Here is a 25,162-nt window from a genome sequence, read left to right as displayed (position 1 = left end):
TTTACGTTGTATTGTGATTAAATTTCCAAAAAAAAAAAAAAATAAAGAGAAAGAGAGGAAAGAGAAATTAGAAACGAAAGATAGGATTTTTATTACAAAAATAGCATGCTATTTGATAGGATGAGAGCAACTATCTTGAAAGGATTAAGGAACGATCATAAAAGGGAAAACAGAAATGTGTAAGGCGAAAAACAATAGTGAAACCGTACGAATCAGAGTTACGAAAAATGTTCAATTTTTGAAAGAACGAATGATTTATAGCATTAAAAGGACTAAAGAGGCATATTATCATAAAGCATAAAATCCTCGACGAGTTTCTCTCGATTCACTCGGTTCTTTATGAGAAAACGTTTAACGCTTCCTAATTACGCGGTCGCTATAATAACTCGCGTTAACATAATATTTTTTTTTCTGATTAAACATGCTAAAAGCATTCGTATCTATCGCCCTTTATGCTTCGCAGCTCTGATATCGACTATTAATATGAAATAAATAAAAGACAAAGACAGCAAAGAAGCTTTCTAAGGATAGAATCCACACTGCCATCGGATAGAGAGCTCAAGAATAGAAATTTAATTCAGTATCCATAAATCCTATGGAACAGTTTCACCAGCTATTACAAGCATCAATGTTCTTCGGAGTTTGGTATATATATACATATATATATACATATATATATATACATATATATATATATATACATATGTATATATATATAGTTTTAAACTATCGTCGCCTGCGAGTCTATCGTTACGATCTAGGATGTCGTTAAAGTGTCTATCCGAAGTATCGATTTTCACCCATAATCACTGAAGACACTTAGAGTTCACGTAATTATAATATCGGCCGTGATCAGTAATCCGCAAGACAGCCTACGCCGTCAATCAAGATATAAATATTTTTTATTTTGTAGAAATTGATATTCAAAGTACGTTAACTATTATTTTAAGATTACATTACAATAACATAAGACTAATAAAATAGAATAAAGATCTTTGTTCGATAGTAACGCGTACTTTTGTACACTTGGGGCGAATATCAATCTTAGCGGAAACACGCAACGAAATAATATACAATGTTTTATCCTTTATTGTAAACCAATATCGGAAAATTGGATATAACTGATGCTAATATAACCGGTTAACTAAGAATATTAAGAGCTATCCCAAGATATTTCAATTGATTACCGGATAACTTATATACCACCCCTTCCGTAAAGAACTGTACAAAGAAGTAGACTATCGTTTACTATTTTCCATTGAGAAAACGATCAGCCTAGCACAATATTTGTGTCCGTTAATGATCTTTCTTCAGATTCACCACCATTGTCACATCTCTATCTTGTTGCGTCTGATCTTTGTCACCCCAACCCCACACGTGATGGCTTCCGTCGCCGGTTCTCTCTACTCGTTTCTGCACCAAATCTTGAGGTACTATCTTCATATCGTACGCGAGGCCAATTTTTGAGCAGGCGTCAATGAATAACGTTGTTACGTTAACTTTGTAATTGCCCAATTCTGCCGTTTTGTAGTCCCATGGAAATACGTGATGATAGTTGTGCCAACCCTCGCCTAAAGCCGTTATGGCTACCATTTTATTTTCCACGGGGTTGATATACCTAAAAAATATCATTTAATTCCTCTTCCATTACATTTTTTCTTAATACAGCTTTTTAGAAAATTAGAAACTTTCGTCGTTTATCTTTTTTTTTTTAACGCGAAATATACGACAAGTTCCGTTTCTTTCGAAACCGACTAACTCGATAGATACATAGAACCAAAACTATGCAAATAATACTAACTTGTCATATGGTTTGTTTCCAAACATATGGGCCGCAGAGTTGACCAACCAAGTCATATTCAGCGTATAGACGTAGCGCAAAACAGTAGGGACAAAGTAACTGTTCCCCCAAGTCTCATTCCAGCAGTAGACAGGAATTATAGTCGGTACAATAAAACACAGTAGAGGCATCAGAAACACATAATATCTGCAGACACGTTGTACAACGCATTAGAAACTTCATCTTTCTTTATTTGTTTATTTTTATTTATATCTATTCCGTGTATAAAATATATTTTAATTAAATTATCTAAAAAAAGAACTCAAAATCGCTTCATTCTAGTTAAAAATACTGTAACACTACAATCTTTTGCCGTAGTGATCAACTTTTCTGAATGTTTCGAATTGGTTCTTAAAAATCTTGTAATTTAATATTGAACGTAGAAAGAAGATCAAATTTTCCATTTCACTGGGTCGCAAAAGGGAATCGATAAAGGGCACTCACTTTTTCTGGAAACTCAGTATAGGATTGTTCCTCAGGTCACTGAGATCAATTCCTTTGCCTTTCGCGCGGATGTCCGGGTGTTTCCTACATAGCAGCCAGCCAACATGCGCGAAGAAGAATCCCCTCTTTGCGTTATGAGGGTCTGCGTTCGTCTCGCTGTATTTATGGTGAAGTCTGTGATCTCTGGCCCAATCGATTGCCGCATCCTATCGAGGATAAACGTATTAAAAAAAAAAAAGAATAATTTAAAAACAAAAATCTGAACCATTCCTAGTTGCACCAAGAGTCGAGCATTAGGGGAAATATCGCTACTCGATCTTTGATCTAATTAGAGAATTACGGATCTCCTTTGCGTTTGATTTCAATTCAGAGAAATCCAATACTCTAAGAACTTGTACTTTTAGTAGAAGAACTTTTCGGATAATTCAATGATTCAAATATTTTTTTATCTCTCAATATTGTCATATTTACTTAATGTAAGCAAACGAAATCTAAGATTCCCTAACTTCATCCACTAGACACAATACAGATCGTATTAAAATGATTTAAAAGCCGTCTGGATAATAATTTGTTTTCTCTTTTCTTTCCCAATCTTATGTAGCGAGGTCATCATACGATTCACCGTTTAGTAATTACTCGATCGATTGCTTACTTGGAAGGCTATTGTATTGCCAATCATCAGGAACAACTGCAAGGGCCATTTCGCTTTGTATGATCTGTGTGCCCATAATCTGTGAGCGCCAGCTGTAATCCCCAAAGCACTGTATACATGCAACAAGAGCGCTGCAAAACAAAAACGAAAGTTAAGGATACTGATCTCGATGGTATCGATACATAGAAATCATTGAATCTTCTGAAAGAAGGAACTAGAATTGACCGTTCATAAACTGGATTGCGTAAGTTGCATTAAGTACGACAAAACTTTTATCGATATGTTTATTACGTTGCATATATGATTGTTCAAGAATTAAAACTTTTTCAAAATGAAGAAAAAATCTTGTCAAAGAAAATCAAGGATAAAAGAGGATCAAGTAAAAAATGAATTGCTACTTTACAATCTATTGATAATATGTTTATAATCTCAACTATATCACGATAATAATAATTATTATCGGAGTGAACAACAATCCAGAAAGAATTCTTTGTAGAACAAACAAGAAAATCTGCGTACGTCAACATGCGTGTGCAATTTAATGTCTCATTGACGCATATTATTACTTTCCACCTTCTCCCTTTAAATAATTAATTAACGCTGACTAACTTATTCGTACAAGCTTTGGTTTCGTTGGCATACAACCCATCGAACGTACGATTTCTGAACTCAAATTTGGTACGATGCCATTTGACGAGGTCATTTTATCGCACAGACAATATAACTGGGTCTAGACAATTCCATAGAAGTTGTCACGAATTTACAGGGAATTAAAAGATTTTTTTTCAAAACATAGTTAAAAATAGTTGTTTAATGTAACGGTACAATAAGTTGAAAGAAGGTAAAGAGGCGAATTAAGTTCATCCAACTGAATTGTATTGATCGCAGAATTCATAATTTTCGAATTAATGTCGCAACTAGCAACCTACTATGTTAGTCAATTCTAATTAATATACATGTGTCCTTTTCTTTAAGCGCTTCAGCGACATATCATTCAAAAAAAAAAAAAAAAAAAGGAAAAAAAAAGGAAGAAGAGAGAAGCAATTACGGAATTATACAAGATGACCGTCAATCAAGTCGAATACCTTAACATCAAAATTTTAGAAATTTCAAGTAAAGTCAAATCACTTCGGCCTTTAAACAAGTCATGTTGAAAGCTAAGCAAAACGTTCGAACTTCGTAATGTATTAATCACGTTGATAAATTGCTTATCACGTCTGCGAGAAATTTTACGCGATTATTACCCTTATATTTCAGGCATAAGGAAAACGTGAACTATGGAATGAATTTGGATAGTAGGAATATTACGAGAGATAAGCTGAACGGGTCGGTTGATGACTTATAACAAGCCAATCCTAGTTACAAAATATTATACATATTAGTATTAATATGTATGTACATGTATGTATGTTTCACTCACTAAATAATAACGTCGCCCATTTTGCCGATGTAAGAGCGAGGTACAGTCCATAAACGGCGCTTATATGAAGATACGAGAAAATAATCACATTCCTCCAAACGATCTGTCTCTTGTATTTTATTTTAGGCGCGTCGACCACCCTCGAGGTCTCCTCCAAAGTTTCACCCTCAAACAGTACACCTGTCGGGCTACTCGTTATATTCGGCGCCATTCCTCCTTTCTTCCTAAAACAGGAAAACAGTGTATTAGAATTACTGAAACAATTCGTACAAAGCTACAAGAACTTTACATGGATATTAATAAAGAGTGAAAATTTATCTACATAATTTAACATTTCAACTTCGTAATAATATTACGTTATAATGAATGCATAAATACTAATCAAATCCTGTTACGTATTTATACATTTTAACTCGGTGCAATCGAAAGAATTGACGTCAACGTAGGTATACACAAATATGTGACGCATGATATATGTATATGAAAAATGAATCATTGGAATTGGAATGGAAAAAATACAACATTAAGTAATATATTTCTTACGCAGAATGGAATTATTATTTACACAGAATTATTTACAATGGAGATTCTTTTCCTTTTTCAGCTTAATAATGTGACATAAAAGCATTCTTTGGAAGAATTTTCTTAACACATATTTAAATTCAATTACGTATGTACAAGCTATTACATAATATATATAATGTTCTATTGCGACACTATATTTTTATATTGTATTAAAAACCGACTTGTAAAATCCAAGAACGTAGAACATTGAACGTTAAAATGTTGAAACATCTTAAAAGATATGAATAACGCATATTAAATTCTCAGAAAAGTTCAACTACAATGATCTTCTGTTTCCTTTTCTGCTACCTTACAACGATATATGTGTACCAATGTTACTCTCGGCTAATCAGAATCACTAAAAACTGAAAAATTCCAATACGATAGCATGGAATATATATGGCATGTTTGACCAATATTAATTAATGATGCGTGATAATAAAATGGTACTTTACTGAGATACTCGAACATTAATCGAATATTAATTCATCGGCACAGTTCTTTCAACGTGTTGGTAAAGCTGACGATTATTGTGCAATTATTACACAACGGGGTAATCTTCGAATCAATTTATTAACATATGTGACCTCTTAAGTATGTCTTTGATATAAGGGTATCAATTAAATTACTCTGTAAATCTTTTTATTCCAGTAATTGACACGATGATATAATGAAAAATCTTTACTCAACGAAACTTATATCTTTTCATAAAGCAGAAAATTGTTGCATAAAACGATTATATATCGAATTTTTTTCTAATAAACTGACATGCATTAACTTCAATTGTATTCAATTCAACATTAAAATATTTCATTCTTTATTCAAAATAACAATTGAATGCTGTAATAGAAAAATCACGCTTCTACTTGTTTCGACGAACTAACATATATTTATCAAGAAGTTATAATACGAAATGACATGAAATACAACAAACTCATTACAATATGGTCGCTCAATTAATGACAAAATGACACGAACGAAAGAAATATCAAATAATAATAACTCTCCAGTTACCTGAAAAATAAAATAACTAACTAAGAAATTTACTAGAATTCTTATCCTTGGAAACACAAAAGTATGCCGCAGGAAACGCAGAGAATGTCGAAGAAAACACAAGAGAGCAAAGAATAAGAGAACCGAAGGAAAAAAATTCCAACACTCACCAAACCTCCTTTCTCCGTAATAACAAAAAACCATACCTGTTCATCGGTTCACAGATGTGTCGCCTAAGTACATTCTAGATCCTCATACATGGAATCTCGTGCAAACGTTGCGAAATATTTCCCGACATGAAACCGAACAACCATCCCTTCGTCCCGTCAAAACAGGACATCCCGACGAAATCGATAACACCAGCAGTGAAAACAGCTTCCCCGACCAACCTTACAGATTCAATTCATCACCTGCGATTCTACTCGTCCATGATTCAACGATTTAATCCTACGATTAACTAATTCTTTTACCATTTCCTTTTGCTAATAACGTCTCCCATTCGAAATTCAAACGAAAGTGTCCACCGTTAATATTTTACAGTTCGAAAATTCACTCTGTTTTTTACCTAGATATGTTTAATGAATCTTAGATCGTATTTAAATCGTCCTCAAGAGTCGCCACTTTCACTGTTATCACGGGTTTATCACAGTCGTCGACCCGTAACGTCTATACATATATTCAGGGACAACAGCTGCCAGACGCCCGTTTGGCAACACCTGTAACCTCCACTACGGGTCCAGCGACAGCAAAGGGGTGGAAGAGGTGGTGGCTGTAGACCGAGTCAATGGAAAATATGCTACTGGGGTAGAAAAGGAGAATGAAATATTTCGTCGATGCCCGAACGTGGTCGTCTATCGACTGAAAGCTAGATCGCGAGACGCGCGCCCTCCTTGGCACGCAGGCTCGTCCGTACCACGTACCGACGCGACACCACCGAAATATATATATTTTCTTCCTCGCGATGGAGTTTCGTTGGTCGAAATTCTTTCCTAGGGTCCGTTGATCCATATCAAAGATCATAAAACCAACTAGAACGTACGTTGTCTAGAACCTTGACACAAGTTCGGTTGAACAAGTTGGGGTACAGACGAAGGTTTGAGGGAGTTGAGAAAAATAACACTCGGAGGAAGAAAGGCAGAGAATGGAGGTTATGAAGGTACGAGAGAGTAAAAGTGTTGCTATAGAAGACAGAAAATGTTGAATGATAACGTTATGGGAGGGAATATAAAGGAGAGCGAGTGTAAGGATAGGGTTAGCATCGGGAATGAAATGGCGGAGATGTGGCTACAGGATTTTTAAAAAGTAACGGAAACTGTTTGCTTTGAAAAGAAATTGCTGAATAGGAGGCAGAGATATAGCGGAGAATGGGGTGCCATGACATAGGGTTGAAAATGATAGAGGTTACGGAATGGAATGTCGTTTCGCATCTTATGTATAGAAAGTCGAATCACTAGGACGAGGCGCAAAGGACAATTCACTAGAAATTTTATAACAGCAAATGTAAAAATAAAACGAATATTACAATTTTTATCAACAAAATCAGGATTTCAACATAACAATTACAGTTTGTTCCGGCTTTTTATAATTTTTATTAAGAGGCGTTTGTTCATAGTTTAACATGTTCAGTACATAAAATTGAAATTAACTTCGTATTACTGTTATACTACTTGTACTGATTATTCCTAAGTACATATACATATGCAATTGTTAAACGTCAAATGTATGATCCATACAGAAGGAAGAATCTCCATATTCAGCAATCAAATTTCTTTATTCAATTTGAATCGCAGGTCATATCCGTAAGTCATAGACAATTGTCAATCATTTACGTTACATTAACCAATTATCAATTATACATATTCTGTTCGTTATATTGGTTGAAATTAAAAATCAGAAAATGACTGATTTACCACCGTTGATAACCTCGTACATTCATCACAATGAAGTTTCGAAGGACCTCGTGTAAAATTACACAGTGGAAAATAAAAATATGTGTAAAATTGCAATTCAACATTTTTATCCGCAGATAAAAAATATCGCAACAATTTATATATTACACAATGTGTGATATATAACTACCGACGGAATCATGACATCATTATTTATATAAATTTATTTATAATGTACAATTTGTGGAAATATATTCGTCACAAAATAAGTTGATACATTAAAGATATAATATTTTGTCCAACAATAAAAAACAGTATCATATCCATATAACATAATTTACATCTTACGATATTGTTTCTGTGACAATTACATAATTAACTGTTAACGTGTTTGCATTTATAGCAACAGCGTTATAACACAAATTATTTATCCATATTCGTCAACAATTTGTTAATAAGAAATGATATATATGCCACAAATTAAAGGAATCATCAATCGAAACGCAATTAAATTGAAAATATAATTCTTTGACTTCTTTAGAATCCTAGCACTCTTCTCGGATAATGTACAACTTGCTATGGGTGCTATAACTAGAATATTTTAGTTATTGTATCTTTTCACTACTTGCTTAACTTTTTACTATATACAATCGTATAAAATAAATTAACTTTTTATTTCATTATTTGTAAGCGTTATTTTATTTAGAATAATAAAGTGATCGGAAGGAGGACAATGACACCAATCGATATTAAACTATTCGTGCGTTAATTCGATCAATGATCATAGAGATTGCCTAATGGTATGAAGATAAGGAAGGATTACGTACCAAACAAACGTATCGCGTGATTACATAAAGCTAATCGCATTTACGTAATTCGTCTAATAAAATACTTTTCTATACTTACATGCGGCACACTTAGTACACATAGTTCTAAACACATACACACACATAGTTCTAAAATTTCAATCGATCATTTCGTCGAGTGGATATAATCTACTCTCGATTTATTCACAGGTAGATACCGTATAGATAAGATCCTGATCAAATAACCGAATGATGTAATATGACATACGATAAACAAATGAACCAATTTAACAGTCAAAGAAATTCGTCAACAGATGAGTGTACGAATTACGTCGAATTGAATAGAAACGCAAACGAATAAATTTCTTAAATTAATTATCAATGCACGAACGCACGCGGCGAAATGTTTAGAAATTCGTGTTGTATTCTAATCCACGTTTAGTCAATGCCACTTATCACGATAATACTACATATTTATAATTTTTGTTACATATATCTTTCACATATTATCATTATAGTATCAATGAAACAAATGATAGATAAAACATTCGACTTTTTATTAATTTTCCGTTGTACGTGATCGGTCAATATCGACTCTATCTTTTATATTTATAGTGTCTATCTTCGACCTAACAAGAAAAGGTTCTCGTGTGTAACTTTAATTATTTGATTAGCCACTGGTACCTGCAGCTCGACAAGTTAAAGCTAATAATACCCAGCTTCATGAATTGATATCAGTTATAAATGAATATAAGAAAAACAGAAGAAGAATAAATGGAAATATGACAAGGATTCAATATATAATGCTATATATGGAAACCTGTAAAAAATTAATTAAATGTATATTTACAACCATCTAAGTTTCTTTGTATATCACTATAGAAAATATTCGATATTAGGATCAACCTATACATACGTAATGTACGTACCTGTAGGTATATTATAACGTCGCATAGATGATTGTAATTGAAGTGATATGTTAAAAATAAACAGACAAGGTTTTATCTCGATAAAAATTAACATTAATTTTTTTTACAGTGACAACAATAGTCTACGTGTATCGTAAAGATAACAAATCTGTCAAATATTCCACCAAATGGTTATTTTAGACAGTTCTCATATTAAAGATAATTTATAAATGGTAAATGTATGAAAACATGTACAAAAACATACCAGAACCAGTGGAATCTTACAGATCACGCCACTGTCATTTCGGTTACATTCACAGTTTCCACTTTAGAAAATAAAATTTTAATATTAACTTTTTCATAATGTGTAAAATTTGTATTTCATCATAATGTATTTATGCGTAACAAGGTGGCATTAAATACCACCAATTACGTAACATAGTTATTTATACTAATATTTATCCCTCCACAAAATGTTGTCAAACTAGAAATACAAAAGAAGGCTTTACGAGAATAAGACAGTTATCTTTCATATCACTTATCGTAAATCTTTCGTTATTTTATAAAATTTAGAAATCTTATAAATTATTGATTAATACCATTAACTTCAATTCGTCAGACTCTACTCTTGATTCATTCATGACTTATCTATTGTTACAATTAATTTCAGTTTTTCAAACGTTATTATTGTGCAAAAACTTATTAAAAAGATTAAGATGTGTAAGAGCTGTGAGTATACTCTTTGTAACATTATACACTATCACATTTAATTCGCAAAAATTCGAATTATAGAAATATTTGAATCAAACCACAAGCACGTGAACTGATAATCTAATCTAAAGTGATTCTGAATATATCTTAACACTAAGTGTGCAAAGTTAAAACCTAGATATATTGTGAAGTTATCAATGACTTTTGTTCCTTAGATTTGTTGCAAAATCTGACGCAAAACTGCTCCCCATTAATATTCGAAGTCTGACAATGATAAAACTTCAGATAATATTTACTTGTATTAAATATAAATGATAAAAAGCTAGAATTAATTTCGTCTGATTTGAAGTTACAAATAAAAACCAGGAAAGCAAAAAAAGAATTTACATGTAATTGTATTTTAATTATAAATTACGTAAATGTGCGTGCAATATTAGAAAAACATTCGTAGATATGTGCACATGTATGGTTCTTTCTGTTACAATTCTCTGTTGTCATTGAAAACATTAAAATTAGCTATTGCTACAAATACGTATAAAACTTGGTAATAAAATGCAGTGGTACAATGTTAATCCTAAGAAAAATTGAATGAAATACAAATCATTTCATAATAACGTCCAATAGATACGTAGTATAAAAAATACACATTATACATACGTAAGTATTATGTTTCGTTCAATCATCCATGATATTTGTATCTGTTCTAGGAAATGAATTTCTGAATGAATGAATAACAATCTTAAATCGTTCGAACTGCAACGAGTAATAAGAATCATGAAAGGAGGTAAAAAAAAAAAATGTTTACCAAGATTTTCTGAATTGCGCGGGAAATTCAAGTAGTATCAGTAGAGTATAAAGTAGTATAGGCAGAGTAAACGCCAACAAACGCAGGACCGCTTCGATAATAGTGAGTTTCTGCTTGATAGAGGGACACCTAAAATCAGACACGTTGCGACGCCCCTCGAACTACGGCTCAGCTGAGATGGTCTGAGCCAATCACGCTGCGCATTGCTGCTCTCGCCACTTCAAACCAGCGAATGGTGTTCGTTGAAATACGTGCGGCTGGTCGCGCACCACACTAGAATAGTATCGACGTGTTCCTGCACCGTATACTAGAATACATATACCTCATGGAACTCGCAATCCGCAACGGCTACGTGTCTGTGTGTTGGCAGAATACGTGTGAGGTGAGCGCCATGCGCTTTGAGAACGGGGAAACGTGAATTTACCGGGCCGAACAATCGAGAAAAATGAATCGAGAGCTAGAGAAGGGAGAACAGACTGATTCTCCGTTCGAAGCGAGTCGAATTATATCGGAAGACTGATTTTCAAACGGTGAATGTAAACGTAACACGCTCTGAATCGTACGGAAGACAAGCTCAATCGATGAACCTACATAGAGCAACCTTGAACATGAAACTAAGAAGATTTAGGTTCAGAAGAAGGATTTCTAATATTTCGGGTATACACGAAAGAGTTCTAAGGAAATTATGGTTAGAAGACTGGGAGATTGGAATAGATCAATTCCATTACCGCATAAGATGATATAAATATACGCCGCACGTATAGTCGACAGAAACTGTTACACTGTTACTAAAACAGAAGATGTTAAGTCTTAATAGAGTTATTTCGCAATTGAATGTTAATTCAGAAAATTTGTTTGTTATATAATGAATCAGTCTTATCTAGTAACACTTGAACGATATGTGAATAAAACTCAAAATAAAATAAAAACAAAAATTAATGGAAAAGAATTATATTGTGAACTTAGCATTCGCATTCAACAATATTTCTCTAAATAGAAGTAAATAATCTACGATATCAGTATGTGGCACTCATCAACTATACATATATTACGTTTTGCGTTTGGGTTGGCAGGTGTAGAAATCGTTAACACGTAACCGTAGTTTTATTCGACGTTCCCACAGGTATCTGAGTTCGTGCCTTTGGCTCGGAGAAGGATTTTGCTTCGACTATTGCTTTTTCAGTTATATATGAACAGGATAAAATATATTATTTGTTTCTTTATCTTCCTTTATACTTCCATCATCAAATATTACTTATATTTCTATAATTTTACATTACAAAAATAAAAGAGTCTGAAACTTTATGAAACATTACTTTGTAGACATATTTCTCTCAAACTTGTGCTTTTTTCACGAATATGTATTTCAATAACAACAATTGGGAAACTTTGTTTATACGAAATATTTAAATAATCGATAAATAAATCTCTTTCGTATTGCGTGCAATTTGTCATAACAACTAGCGCAATTATAAAATGTAATTGGTGACGTTGATACAATTGTCGTAGCTTTATATACAGTACAGGTTTCGTTATGTTCCTTAATTCACACTCTGGCGAAGATTCAACTCAATGATATCTGTATGAGGTCTTATAGCTACGCTTATAAAGAATTTTGTGCCAATAGACTCCAAACGCGTTCTGCTATTCACCTATTGACTTAATACGTTCACTGGTGATTGAGTTTTCCCAGATTAATTTTGCCCTACTATATTTTCACTTCTATTATCAGACATATATTTTTTGAAAACAAAAATTAATGAAAGAAGATTTCAATATAAAATTTTTATAATACATTCAAAAGGATATAACAAAACCTATATCATTATCTATATATATATATATATAGGTTTTGTTATATCCTTTTGAATGTATATAAAGATTTTATATTAAAATCTTCTTTCATTAATTTTATATATATATATATAAATGATAGAAAAGTGACATAAATAAGAAAAATAAATTATTCTGCAAATCAGTTCGAAATAAAAAAGTTGAAATAAGAAATTATTAATTATTCGATTATTTACCGATGAAAAAGTTTTTTTCTTATAATCTAGTTAACTTTTAAGTCTTTAATAAAATATTATCCATGCATATAACTCACTATTAAGAAAAGAGCTACAGAATTAAAATAATTCTTGAACCTATGATATTTTTTTAAATAATATAATTTTATTACATAAAATAATAAATTCTCGAAATTATTCCTCTTCCAGCGAACTGACGATATATATAGCAGGTGGTTTTGACCCGCTTTCACGTCGCTTCATCCGATGTCCGAGACTTAAAAGCAATAGTTCGTATTGTGTCCGCATATTTGCACTGGTATGCAATTTATGTGGGCATAAGAATCAATGTATTTTACTTTTTGAATTTATAACAAAACTTACTTAGATCGAACAAAAACACATATGGCGGAACTTCGTTACATCAGAAAGTGCCACTTTAGCGCAATTTGAAAAATAATTGATAATTATCTTGATTTAAATAATTTACGAGAATCTGATTGCTCTTAACGAGATCGTCGAATAACACAATTTTCTATAATTAAAAAATTGAGTTGATCTAGACAAAAGGCAGATGCGAAATAAGTGAGCAGGAAACTCAGAAATGTTGAAATATGCATACGTAAGATTTACGCAGGTATATGGGTTACCCTATACGACATAGAGGCATGAATAAAGCGTCAAAAAACGTGGAAACGCAACTATAAAATGCAAACGTGATTAAGCACATTTATGAAATTTCTACACAATCTCTTTCTAATTAATTTCAAATGCTAACCAAGCTATTATTATTATTATTATTATTACTATCACAACTATTATTCGTCATGCTATACATGACGAATTCCATATACATAATGTTTAGATTGCAGTTATAACTATACATATATTAGCAAAACTTTTAATACTTCTACTGAAATTAAACTGTAGTTATTTATACATGCATTAAATATTTTACAGTTTAACAAGTATACGAAAAATATATGAGTTCATCTTAAATTAAATTAGCCTATGCATACTTGATATTTTAAACGTTCGACAAATATGTATACTTACATGTCGCTTCAAATATTGAACGGACCTTATTGTATTAATAACTAAAATGACAAACTCTTACCGAATTCCTACGAATTAACAATATTGATATTTGCACAATTACACATCAAGTAAGTATACATATACTCATTATGTTTACTTGTTCGTGTATTTCATATTTTAAACTGTACCATAAAGTGTTTATCCAAATTCGTAACATGTACAATTATTGCTAGAGTTGCATATTTATATCGTTGATACAAAATAAATGCGCGTATCAAAACATTCTATCAACTCATTCTTTCCGCCTTTTTGGGAGCTTCGTTACATCGCGAGAAGCTTTTAATCCTTTTAACAATTTTGTATCCTTTTGACAAAGAAATTTTCATATTCTAACGTTTTAGATCCAAGAATTTAAAAAAGAAGAAAAATTCTCCTTTACAAAAATTTGTCTATGTCCCAGCAAAAAATAAACTGTTTAATCGCTTTATTACGCGTCCAATATCGAGCGTTTCGACAATTCTTTATGAATTTAACTGTTCATTTAATGTAAATTAATTTTCTGTATCGTCGAACATTGATGACTATCGCGGCAGTCGACATGTTTGCATAATTAATTTTTCTATTCACTCTTAGGAATTTCAATTTCAAACAAAAATATTATGTTAATATCAGCAGTCCTATAGAGAAGGGGAATGAATTTTAATGATACATAAATTACATTAGAATTACAAGGGGAAGAAGTGTATCGCTAAACTAAACTCTGAACTTGGAGCTAAAGTCGTATGTCGAAAGGTAAAGGTTAGTTTGGAGATACAACTGATTCGCATAAATCAGAAAATGGATAAATTAAAGCAATGAAACTTCGACTATATCTCCAATTAACGCTTGAAATATATATACGTACATGTATTAAATAAGCTTATCCCACCATGTCCAGTAACAATGAACGTGGATGCCGGAACGTTGAGCAAATGTACAACGGAGTACACTGTATGGTGTAATAAATGTGTAGGCAACGAACGTCACACACGAATGACGAGAAGCACGAGATGCTGCGTGCGAGAGAATCACGAGGCTTCGTTCGCTTCCTCGTCCGCGTATTACGTGACTCAGTTGTTGACTAGACATTAATTTGAAAAGTGAAAAGCGTTATTACGTGGTCAATCTAATTAAGCATTCTTTAAAGAAAAACGTTTCTAACAGAAACGTTATATCAAATCTGTTAGATAGTTCAACTATGCATATAAATACTGCCTGCTTAAATGACCTCGAATTTTGATTAACGACGTCCCCACTACTTATTAGAACTACACGTTCTAAGCAAACTTGGAACTGTATAAGTACGTTGATGATGCAATCTTACAATTAAATTGTTGAGATGCGTACTACCGAAACAATACCAAAAGCTCAATGTTAATTGCGCGGCAATTAATTTCTAATTCTTAAACATTGTCGATTCTCTGAATATGAATTCCATAGGGCAGAACGTAAAGCTCGATGTTATGAAGGTAGGACGTTGTTATATTTCATTCACGATCACGTATTCGCAGCAGAGTGAGCCAAAGTAAGATAACACCGGGGATTGTAAGCGAATAATGGTGTACACATAGCATGTAGTATATCCGTACGCATATAGCATATCGTACAAATCTCGTATTCAGACATAAAGCAATTAAATAAGATTTATTATAATTTTATGTAAAATATCGGATGTTTATAATTACAGTAGTACTCCATTTACGTGAACGATATTGTAGATTCTAATTATCTACATTTTAACTGATTTTCTATTATCTAAATTTCTTCCGAGCGTCAATCCATTTATATGAGCGTCTAACATTGAAATGTAAACATTAGGGATACGTGTTACGTGAAATACTCTCATGCTCTATAATTGATACAATTTTGATTACAACATTGTTATATATTTAAGAGGAAATGTTCGGTGGAATTCTCTTATACGAACGCGAACTCCTATTAACAGCACGAAAAGTCACAGATGGTAGGGAGAAATAGGTGGCACTCCTATCATATCAATGACTTGGTTATATGAATCAGCTTGTCCCCCGTCAAGTTCAAGTTTATATATCGTCATATGATTGATGTACAGTAGATTACGATTTAAATTGTATACATGGCAAAAATGAACACTCATTGTTCTTGATATTTGTAGACTTTGTATATATACGGATTCTCGTTTCGTACAATTTGCATTATTATCGAGGAATTGTAGAGAGTCCACTTACAAAATGTTCGAAGTCCATCACGTTGATGTTCAAAGTCCTTCCTTCACAGAATTTCAGAGTTAAAGTCCACGTATGAGATCGTAAATCGTCATCGGGTGAGGCAAGGAAAGGCGCAAATGCAATAACACCGGTGATGATCTCACGTATTTAAGACTAAATTGTCCTATGTGGAATAGCCGCAAAATTTCACGCGTAGTTTGCGCACTATATTTAAATCGTGTCTTAATGCGATGTAATAATGCGAATGACACGATGCAAACTATTATCATTTACAGGGTTATGAATATTGAGTCAGTGAAGGTATGGAGCAAACATACATCCTTTATTATTCGCTACATCATTGCGATTTTGTCATTGAACTTCCGAGATCAAACCGAGGGCATAGTTGATTGAATCAACTTGAAATACGTTCGAGAGGAGTTTAAAGAGGCAGTCAAGTGAATAGAAGTTGCTCGAGCATTATGAGGTATTGTAGACTCGTACTTTCAACTGATTTCAGTTTCTTTGTGTCGTATAATGAGCTGATTGCGAGCCGTAATGAAAGAAAATACCGAGCTGTGATACTTCCGATGTAAAATAACAGGAGAAAGGTGTTGCGAGACGCGAGAATTCGCGCGAATAAATTTACCAAGCAAAGTATACGACGCATAATTATCGAATTTTTAAAAATTCGACGACTTGAAAATTTAGGAATTTAATAATTTAGTAATTTTGAGATAATCCCTGTGAGATGTGAATTTCTGACAATTTGAACTGCACTATTGGACAAATGACTACATCCACGTAGTACTGGATCATTAAAAATAATTAATCTAGTAGCTGTTTAAAAACAACAGCTTTCAGTAATCCTGTTATTCACTTCGACTTTACGAATAAATGAATAGCCTCAAGGAGCGTAAAAAAAGACCTGTGCATAACATACAGCTGCATGCCATTTTATATATTTGTGTAATACTGTATCATGTACATGGTCAGTAAATTCAGCGTGCAGCTTTAACATTAGTCCATTGAAACAAGATAATGACAAATAAATGTCATAGGGTGCCGCTTTTTTATAGCAATGTTAAATAAAACGTAATGGGCAATTAACGTTCAAGGTTGGGGCACTTGCACACATACATATTTGCATATTATCGCAACTATATTCAGGAAGTAATCGTTTACAATTTAGAACGACACACTTCTGATAACGTATAACCACGGTCTCATAATCTTTCCTGCGTACATCCGATAAAATCCACCATAACAGTGGTATTGAAACCACGTAATACTAATATCGATCGTAATGATTATGCTAAAAATGTTACAGATGTTCAGGAAAATTACATGGAGAAAGTTGTCTGACTAAATACATTAATCGTAGCTGACATTGTACGAAATTCTAATTCGGAATTTCTATATTTTATGGAAATGCATGTATTAAATTCTTTGGAAAAAGATTATCCCATTTTTTCATATAATATGAGAACCTGCGGTAACATTGTTTTAGCACATATGTTGTAGATGTATTGTAGGTGCGAGAGTAGTACACGTTTTAACCGTACCGCGTGTAAATACATTTCTGTTTACCTTTGCGAAACATGCTCATAACTGATTATGATAATGCTTTATTTGGTGCATGCACGCATGATGGTACTACCTCACCAAATTATAATTCAAAAATTAATTTTGATTATTTCCAAAGTTACATAACGTACTGCTATGTTGTGAAAACATTATTCTTTATCTTTATTTCATCTTTTCCCGAACAATTGTCGCTATTTGAAGAATTCGTAAAATACCTAGGATAATATGGAGTAATTTCGAGATTTTATAATAAGTAAACTGAAATTATTTTAAACGCAAAGCAGGTTCAAAATGAACATGACTGAATAAATTACTGCGGTCGTTGAAGTTTACAAAGATATATATATAGTCGTAACTAATTTATACCTATATATTAATATTACAGAACACCTGAAAACTGAAACGTTCTAATTATAGAAATTCGAAGGTAATAATTAAAACATTATTATCTAATACTATTTACATGTGTTTTATAATATTTATTACATATTATTATCAATTTTACACTTGTAGTCCAACACGGTATGCAGATTTGTTAATACAGTACTCATTAAGAAATTTAAATAGAAGTAACTTTTTGATAAAATATTTAAAAATATAGATGATGTATGTACTTTGAAATAATACGTCAAATAATGCTAATATTTGTTATGTAACTAACTGAGGAAATAAACAACAATTACGAAATAGTATTAGAATTTCAAACATGAAAATCTATTATTGAGAAAAGCATATTAGATTTTTGCATGATAGGACATGTAAAATAACTGACGCACAAAAATATTTTCTATCGTCAGAAGTGCAGAATATAGGAGTTGGATCGAACCGCTGCTACTAATCGACTTTAATCGAATCGACGTTTCCGGTGGCCGATTACATCCTCGTATCTGATCAAGAATGAAATTGTAAACGACGCGCCGCGAATGTATCATTTGTCTTAAAAATTGCAACTACTTTCAACTAGATTATAAATTTACCTTTCACTCTCGGAAAATGAGAAACTGTTGTACGCAGAAAAAAGAGTTCAAAACCGCGAGATAGCTTCTAATAAAAATACCTGAGTTAAATTTTTGACGAGTGAATTTACCGAGAACATAAAGTAATATTTGTTTTAGTCTATTAAGATCCGTCTTTGAATTTAATTAAATGGAAACGTTTTTTCTAAAAAAAAAAAAAAAAAAAAAAAAATAGGTTCTTATGTAATTTTGTAAATATTACTGTAATAAGTTATGAAATAAAAAAAGAGTGTTTTATTTCGCTAATATTGAACGAATTTTTGAGAGATTAAATTATAGTATGAATATTGTGGTACACGTTGGTCAATTTTTCTAAAACTTGTAGACCCAATAACGGTGTGCGTTGAGAGAAATACTTGGCTGCCCGAGGCAGAAGTGGAATAAACACACTAGATCTACTTAGAACAACGGTCAACCTTTGCCAACAACAAGCGAATCGAAGAAATGTTTCCAAACAGTTCAACAGGTTTGACACCGCTGAGACGCTGGTCCGAGGATTGGCACGCACTGTATCCTTCAACCTCGTTAAAGAATTGCTAATTCGTACTTCGAATTCAATGACCTTGAACATGTTTCGAATAGATCATAAGCCGCACCATATCTTATACAAATAGGGCATGTCAAAATGATTAAAAAATATGTGTAGAATTATGAATATTGTAAGATTGATGAGAAAACCTTGGCATCGAGTGATGAAATTATAGCGTGATGATATAGATACGATATAGATATATTATATTAAATTTCGTCTCCTATCTCATAATTCCTATACTGACTTAAAATGTTTGAATTAATATTATATACGTCACTCTACCGAGATATACAATAAAGCTGAAATTTTTAAGAAATTATATTGTCCAGTTATTTATAATTACTCGTATTACTGATTACGATCACTACTTTCACAATATCTTACACTATCTTCCAACCACTATCTATACTATCTAAACACTGTAAAAAGTGTATTATCTTCGCTTCGAAAATTTCCGACAGATCGATATTGCAAACGTAAAATAAAAGATCCAATATTACATCAGGCTTGGAATTAAAAGTATTAGTTTATCTTAAATCGCTTAAGTTATACGAAACAAATCTCCGCGATCGCGGTAAATATTTAGGTTTCAAATAGTAAGCACTGCCACGAAAAGACAGTAACAAAAAAAGAAGGAAGAAAGGCACGTAGCCAGGTTTACATCTAAATAAAAACATAAAAGAGAACAAGGAAAGCGTAACTATTTTTACTACTTGTCGCACGGTATCGTAAATTTTGTTATCGCTTCATAACTCTCAGGCGAACGTTCATGCGACCGTAGTAGCCTGCTCCTGAAGTTACTAGGATTACATATATGTGCATATATATTGCAACATACTAGAAACGTATACGAATTAGCAATTCAAGAAATGTCGCTTCATGTGCGTGTTCTCATACCGTATCGAAGGAAGGAAAAGTTAAAAATTTGTATTTTTGTCTACAAAGTCTAAAACAGACTTATATTACTTACGGCAATATCAAGCGATAAAAAAATCTGGTAATTTCAATACTAAAGTCAACATAACATTATAGTATTTGACTCGTTATATATAAAAGAGAAATTACTTAAAAGATGTTTATAGTGGCAAAAGAATCAACAGAGGATAATATAGTTCACAACTAATTACACAAAAGATCTTATCATTCGCACGTACTCAACGCTAGAAGCAACGTGTATAATGATTTGTTTAGACGCTATAACGATTAAAGACTACGATAAACGTGATATTGAGACATTATAGACAAGATACACAGAAACGTAATTAAAGCTATCGTATCTAACACGCGTCAATGAAATTCATCTTGGATGGATGACCTTACGTTACCTGCGGTCGTTTATTTTGTTCAAGTTATATTATTTTAAAAACACGTGATTTGCTTGTTTCATCAAGCAAATCAAGTAATCGCGAGTTTTCTTTTCCAATTTCGATTCGAACTTTCATAAGAAAGAAAGAAATTGAATGTTTGTTATTCAGTGTTCATCACTCTTTAAATGTTGAATTGAGGTTTGTTTATTACTATTGTTTGTTTATTTACGCAAAAAGAGAAATTTCCTTATTATACGCCGTATACATGTATATGCGTGAAGTAGGCAATACGCAAATCCGATAATACAGAGCTAGCAAAATTAAAATTAACGGTACATTATTTAACGCTATCCTAGTACGTCCGTTAACACTAGAATTATCAGAATCGAAATAACCTATTTGTAATTTTGAAGTTGAAAGAAAATTTTCTTGGTTTACAATGGGGCATTTTTAAAACTGCGAATGATGTTTCGATGATTTTATAGATACAAATACAAATGTTATATTTATATACACATGTATATATATATCTGTATACGTTTCTTCTATCTCGATTTATTTGCTAGAAATGTTGTACTGTAGTCGTAGTTTTAAAAACGAAACATATACAGCACACATAATACTATTACATCATCGTGAACACTGATAAATTCTCAGACGTACAAAAGATATGATCACGCGACGCTGTGATGACCGGCCGTCTGCCGAATTGAGAAATACGAACGGAATTATCTCAGTCTTTTATCAATTCGCAACCGAAGAACCTTGAAGAAATAACCGTGAAATAAGGAGATTATCCTATAAACTTTGATTTCTACTATCTTCTCTCCCTCTTTTTTTTCTCTCGTCTTATAGAAAGTTCGAAATTTTTAATTTTACTAAATGGAATAATTTGAACATTCTTAACGACGAATATATACGATCGTGTGTAAGGGACGATGGAAACAGATAGAACAGTAAGGAAAACATACCTGTTATCTCTATTGCTACCCTTGTTGAATTATTCGCCGGTTAACCTTTCTCGTTCAATCAACTTGATGAATGTTGTTGCCTTACGTCGTCGATGTGACACGATTTTATATAAATTAATTACTGCTACACAAAGCTCCTTCTCTTCTAATCGTTCAAATTGACCCTTTGAGATGCACTGTTATCGCTCGCGAATGGATTGCCAGTCTCGAAATTGAACGATCTGACAGCAAAGTAAGACTGAAACGCCGGCAACACGAGGCAAGAGCTAAATAGCCGACAAACACAAGCACAAGCGCGCTCAACGTTAGTCGGAAGAACTAGTGGCGCCTCTCCGCGTTCATCCTGTGACCTTACCAGCAAATGCGTAAGTATGCGTAGTTCTATATATATATATATATATACACGTAACTATATCGAAGAAAATACATATGTACATAATTCTTTACACAATATTCAATATATGTACATATCCTTGTGTGTTAATGAAAATAAAACTTTTTGTCTTTTGGTTTCGCTTAAATTATGAGATCTAAAGGTTTTGTCCAAAACGTTTCATTTCTTTTTTTAGATTCTTTTATAGATTTTTTTTTATAGATACGCTGATGATCCTGAACGCGTAAATAAAGAAAATTAAAATATACGCAAGCCCTTTGAATTATTAGAAAAATTCCTTTAGAAAAGATATCTTCTTATTTTGTACCATTGCTACTATTTCTCATTTAAAAATTTGGCAACAGATAAATGGAACAACATGTTAGATGCGTTTCAATAACATTAAATTATCAGTTATCAGTTAAGTTATCAGTTAATTCAATTATAGTAACCTTCAAGATATTTTATTTCCTTTATAATCTCTTTTATACTATAAGAAGTTAGAATATAAAACATTTCTTTAACACAATTATTAAGGCATGTTACTCGCTGTAATAGTAAGGTTACTTAATAGCGACTATCATTAGCATTATGTAGCAATAATTTATTTACATTTTTAATATTAATCATCATCAATATAGCTTTAATATTCATAGTATTGATTTAAATCTTTCGGTCTCTGTTGTTTAGCACCCTGAATACTTATTCGTAAAAAGAGCTTAGTATTTACAAACATATGCAATACTTCATTTGTAAAGAATTGTTACCTTCAGTCGGTTAACTTGCCCTTTTTATGACGTATAACAGAATATATACTTATGAAGTAACTGAGTATATTTTGTTTACCTATAAATAAATATCTTGTTAATATTTAAAAAAAATACAAAATTATCGACAGTTCTTAAAAAATATACTTAATAATATGTAATAGTTTCAATTGTTTTGTAATGATTCAGAATGAATTTAGGATGTAACTTCTATGTTCTTCCCTTATACAAACTATGAATAATTGGAATTGTATATAAGCAGAGAAAAATATCTTAAAATATGTGTCATTCATAATATATTTATACTGCGTTCATCTCTTATACTCAAATCAGAAAACAAAATCACAGTAAGCCGTTGTTTCTTACTTAATTTTCTTTAGATTTACATAGCGAATCTGATTTGAAATTCAAAGTTCAATGCATGATCACGCGAATCACATAACATTTCATGAATCGGGCCATAAATTTTTATTCAGATATCTTCGTGGAATTGTGAATGTTTCTAATATAACGCGATCAGAGAAATTTGTTGAATCATTTTGGGCAAGTAATTGTGATAAGTTTTGTCACGAGTTATCTTTTATGTTGAACTTGAATCGTCGAAGGGTTGAATAGCTGGGGAGGGGAAATATAGAAAAAGCTATTCGGAATAGTTTAGAAAAATTACAATAAATCTTACATAATAACGATGACGAATTTTATGTAATAGTATAATGTGTTGTACAACTGCCAAAGAATAAATCTATCATTTCTGTAATTATTAAAATCATGTAGATAAATACGTATAGGTTTTGCAGTGATACTAAAAACAGAGTCAATAAAAAAATTAATAATAATTGTATATTGATTCATTTCACCGCGGAATGAAATAAAAATATTTTGTTGAAATAAAAACAGAATTTATAGTACAGCTATATATATCATCCTTAATTCTAACCTTGTGTACTATATTTAGCTTCAGATATAGATATTTAGATTCGAATTGGTATATTTTTTTACAGAGAATCTGTCTAGTACTTTTTGTTGATACGTATTTTGTCTTGAATTCTAGATTTGGTTCACTTAACTGTATTACTATATACTAAAATATACGAGAGATGTGCATATACATGTTATAAAAGAACAAGAAGAAAACATAGAATAAAATCCTTTCGTCGGAAGTTTATTTTTTGAGAAATTCGAGAAATTCGAGAAAATTTATCAAGTATACTCGAACATGGCTGATTTCAGACTAAATAGAAATAAATAACTGGTAAGATTTATTATTCTACATATGAAACTAAGTGGAAAATGTAGCATAAAAGATTTTCATAAGGCGCTTTGTTTCCAAGAAGACTAAATTTGAAAATTTGTTACGTCCGTATTTGCCTGAAAATGAAGCCTTACACGAAAGAATTTTATTGTACGTTTTTCACGTATTTTTCACATATTTCCACACGTGGAATAAATCTCCTTTCAATTGTCGACTTGTGCCTACTCAGTAACTAAACAAATAACTATCGAACGAATTTCTAAAGTCAATTGTTTCGAGAATTAACTCTTGAGCAAACAATTTTAATTTATATCTTTTCATTTTTTTCGTAAGGAATCGCCTCGTGCTCACTTGCACGTGTCATTCGATTTTGTATCGTAATCTGTATAGTACAGTAGCAATACGTAAGTGGTAGGAGATGTGTTGAAAAGATTTAATGGAACAAGTAGGAAAAATTTGTCTTTTTAATTATAATGCGTTACAATGAAAGCAATATCTTGTTAGAGGAAAGTTAGAGGAAAGTCTTGTTTCTCATTTTTATTTAATTCATATTTTACCTTTGGTTGTTGACAATCTATCATTTGTTTATTATAATTATGATTTTCTTTTGTGCGTAACATTTATTATATTTACAATGTCATAGAAGCCTCAAATGCACAAAATTAAAAAATTTTCACATCTTCAAACGGATATGATTTCGTTAATCTTCGTATCCATATATTTAAATCATATTCTTTACAAAAATGTAAAAAGGAAATCTTTAATTTTGAAAATAATTTCACGAAATTAATGTAAAACATACTGCAATATATATATAATATGTTCGATTAATTTTTATGATTAACCTTTTAGTTAAAATATATATGAAGATTGAATGTTACTTATGAAATTTTCATACAAGGTTTTTATTCTTGTTTCGTCATCACTTATACTGCGTCATCTGGACTATTGGTTCGGAAAATCTGCAATTCACGTAATACTTATTGAAAACAATTTTGCATTACATAAAAGACGCATAAATAATAAGATAGAAGATATGCGAATTACCCTTAT

The 25,162-nt window shown here is 31.9% G+C and overlaps 1 protein-coding gene and 1 long non-coding RNA gene across 5 annotated transcripts; one reads left to right on the top strand and one right to left on the bottom strand.

The window, feature by feature from the left end:
* Positions 1–1,071: 1,071 nt before the first annotated feature.
* LOC132909745 (acyl-CoA Delta-9 desaturase-like) lies at positions 1,072–21,951 on the bottom strand. 3 transcript variants are annotated; one of them, XM_060964754.1, is made up of 6 exons: positions 21,718–21,951; positions 4,357–4,580; positions 2,937–3,067; positions 2,285–2,490; positions 1,802–1,987; positions 1,072–1,618 (listed from the first exon to the last, which is right to left on the bottom strand). In XM_060964754.1, exons 2-6 carry the CDS (start codon positions 4,565–4,567, stop codon positions 1,297–1,299), a joined length of 1,056 nt encoding a protein of 351 aa, XP_060820737.1. In that variant the 5' UTR covers positions 4,568–4,580; positions 21,718–21,951; the 3' UTR covers positions 1,072–1,296. The 3 variants fall into 3 exon arrangements, with proteins under 3 accessions (XP_060820737.1, XP_060820736.1, XP_060820735.1); XM_060964753.1 differs by lacking the exon at positions 21,718–21,951 and adding an exon at positions 14,984–15,008; XM_060964752.1 differs by lacking the exon at positions 21,718–21,951 and adding an exon at positions 6,120–6,144.
* LOC132909746 (uncharacterized) lies at positions 11,034–19,627 on the top strand. 2 transcript variants are annotated; one of them, XR_009658600.1, is made up of 2 exons: positions 11,034–11,414; positions 19,233–19,627. It is a non-coding gene; the product is annotated as an uncharacterized LOC132909746 (long non-coding RNA). The 2 variants fall into 2 exon arrangements; XR_009658599.1 differs by lacking the exon at positions 11,034–11,414 and adding an exon at positions 15,919–16,791.
* Positions 21,952–25,162: the final 3,211 nt, after the last annotated feature.

This window comes from Bombus pascuorum, chromosome 8 (genome assembly GCF_905332965.1).
Source record: "Bombus pascuorum chromosome 8, iyBomPasc1.1, whole genome shotgun sequence".
Classification (NCBI taxonomy): domain Eukaryota; kingdom Metazoa; phylum Arthropoda; class Insecta; order Hymenoptera; family Apidae; genus Bombus; species Bombus pascuorum.
This window is presented reverse-complemented; position numbering and strand designations above follow the sequence as displayed.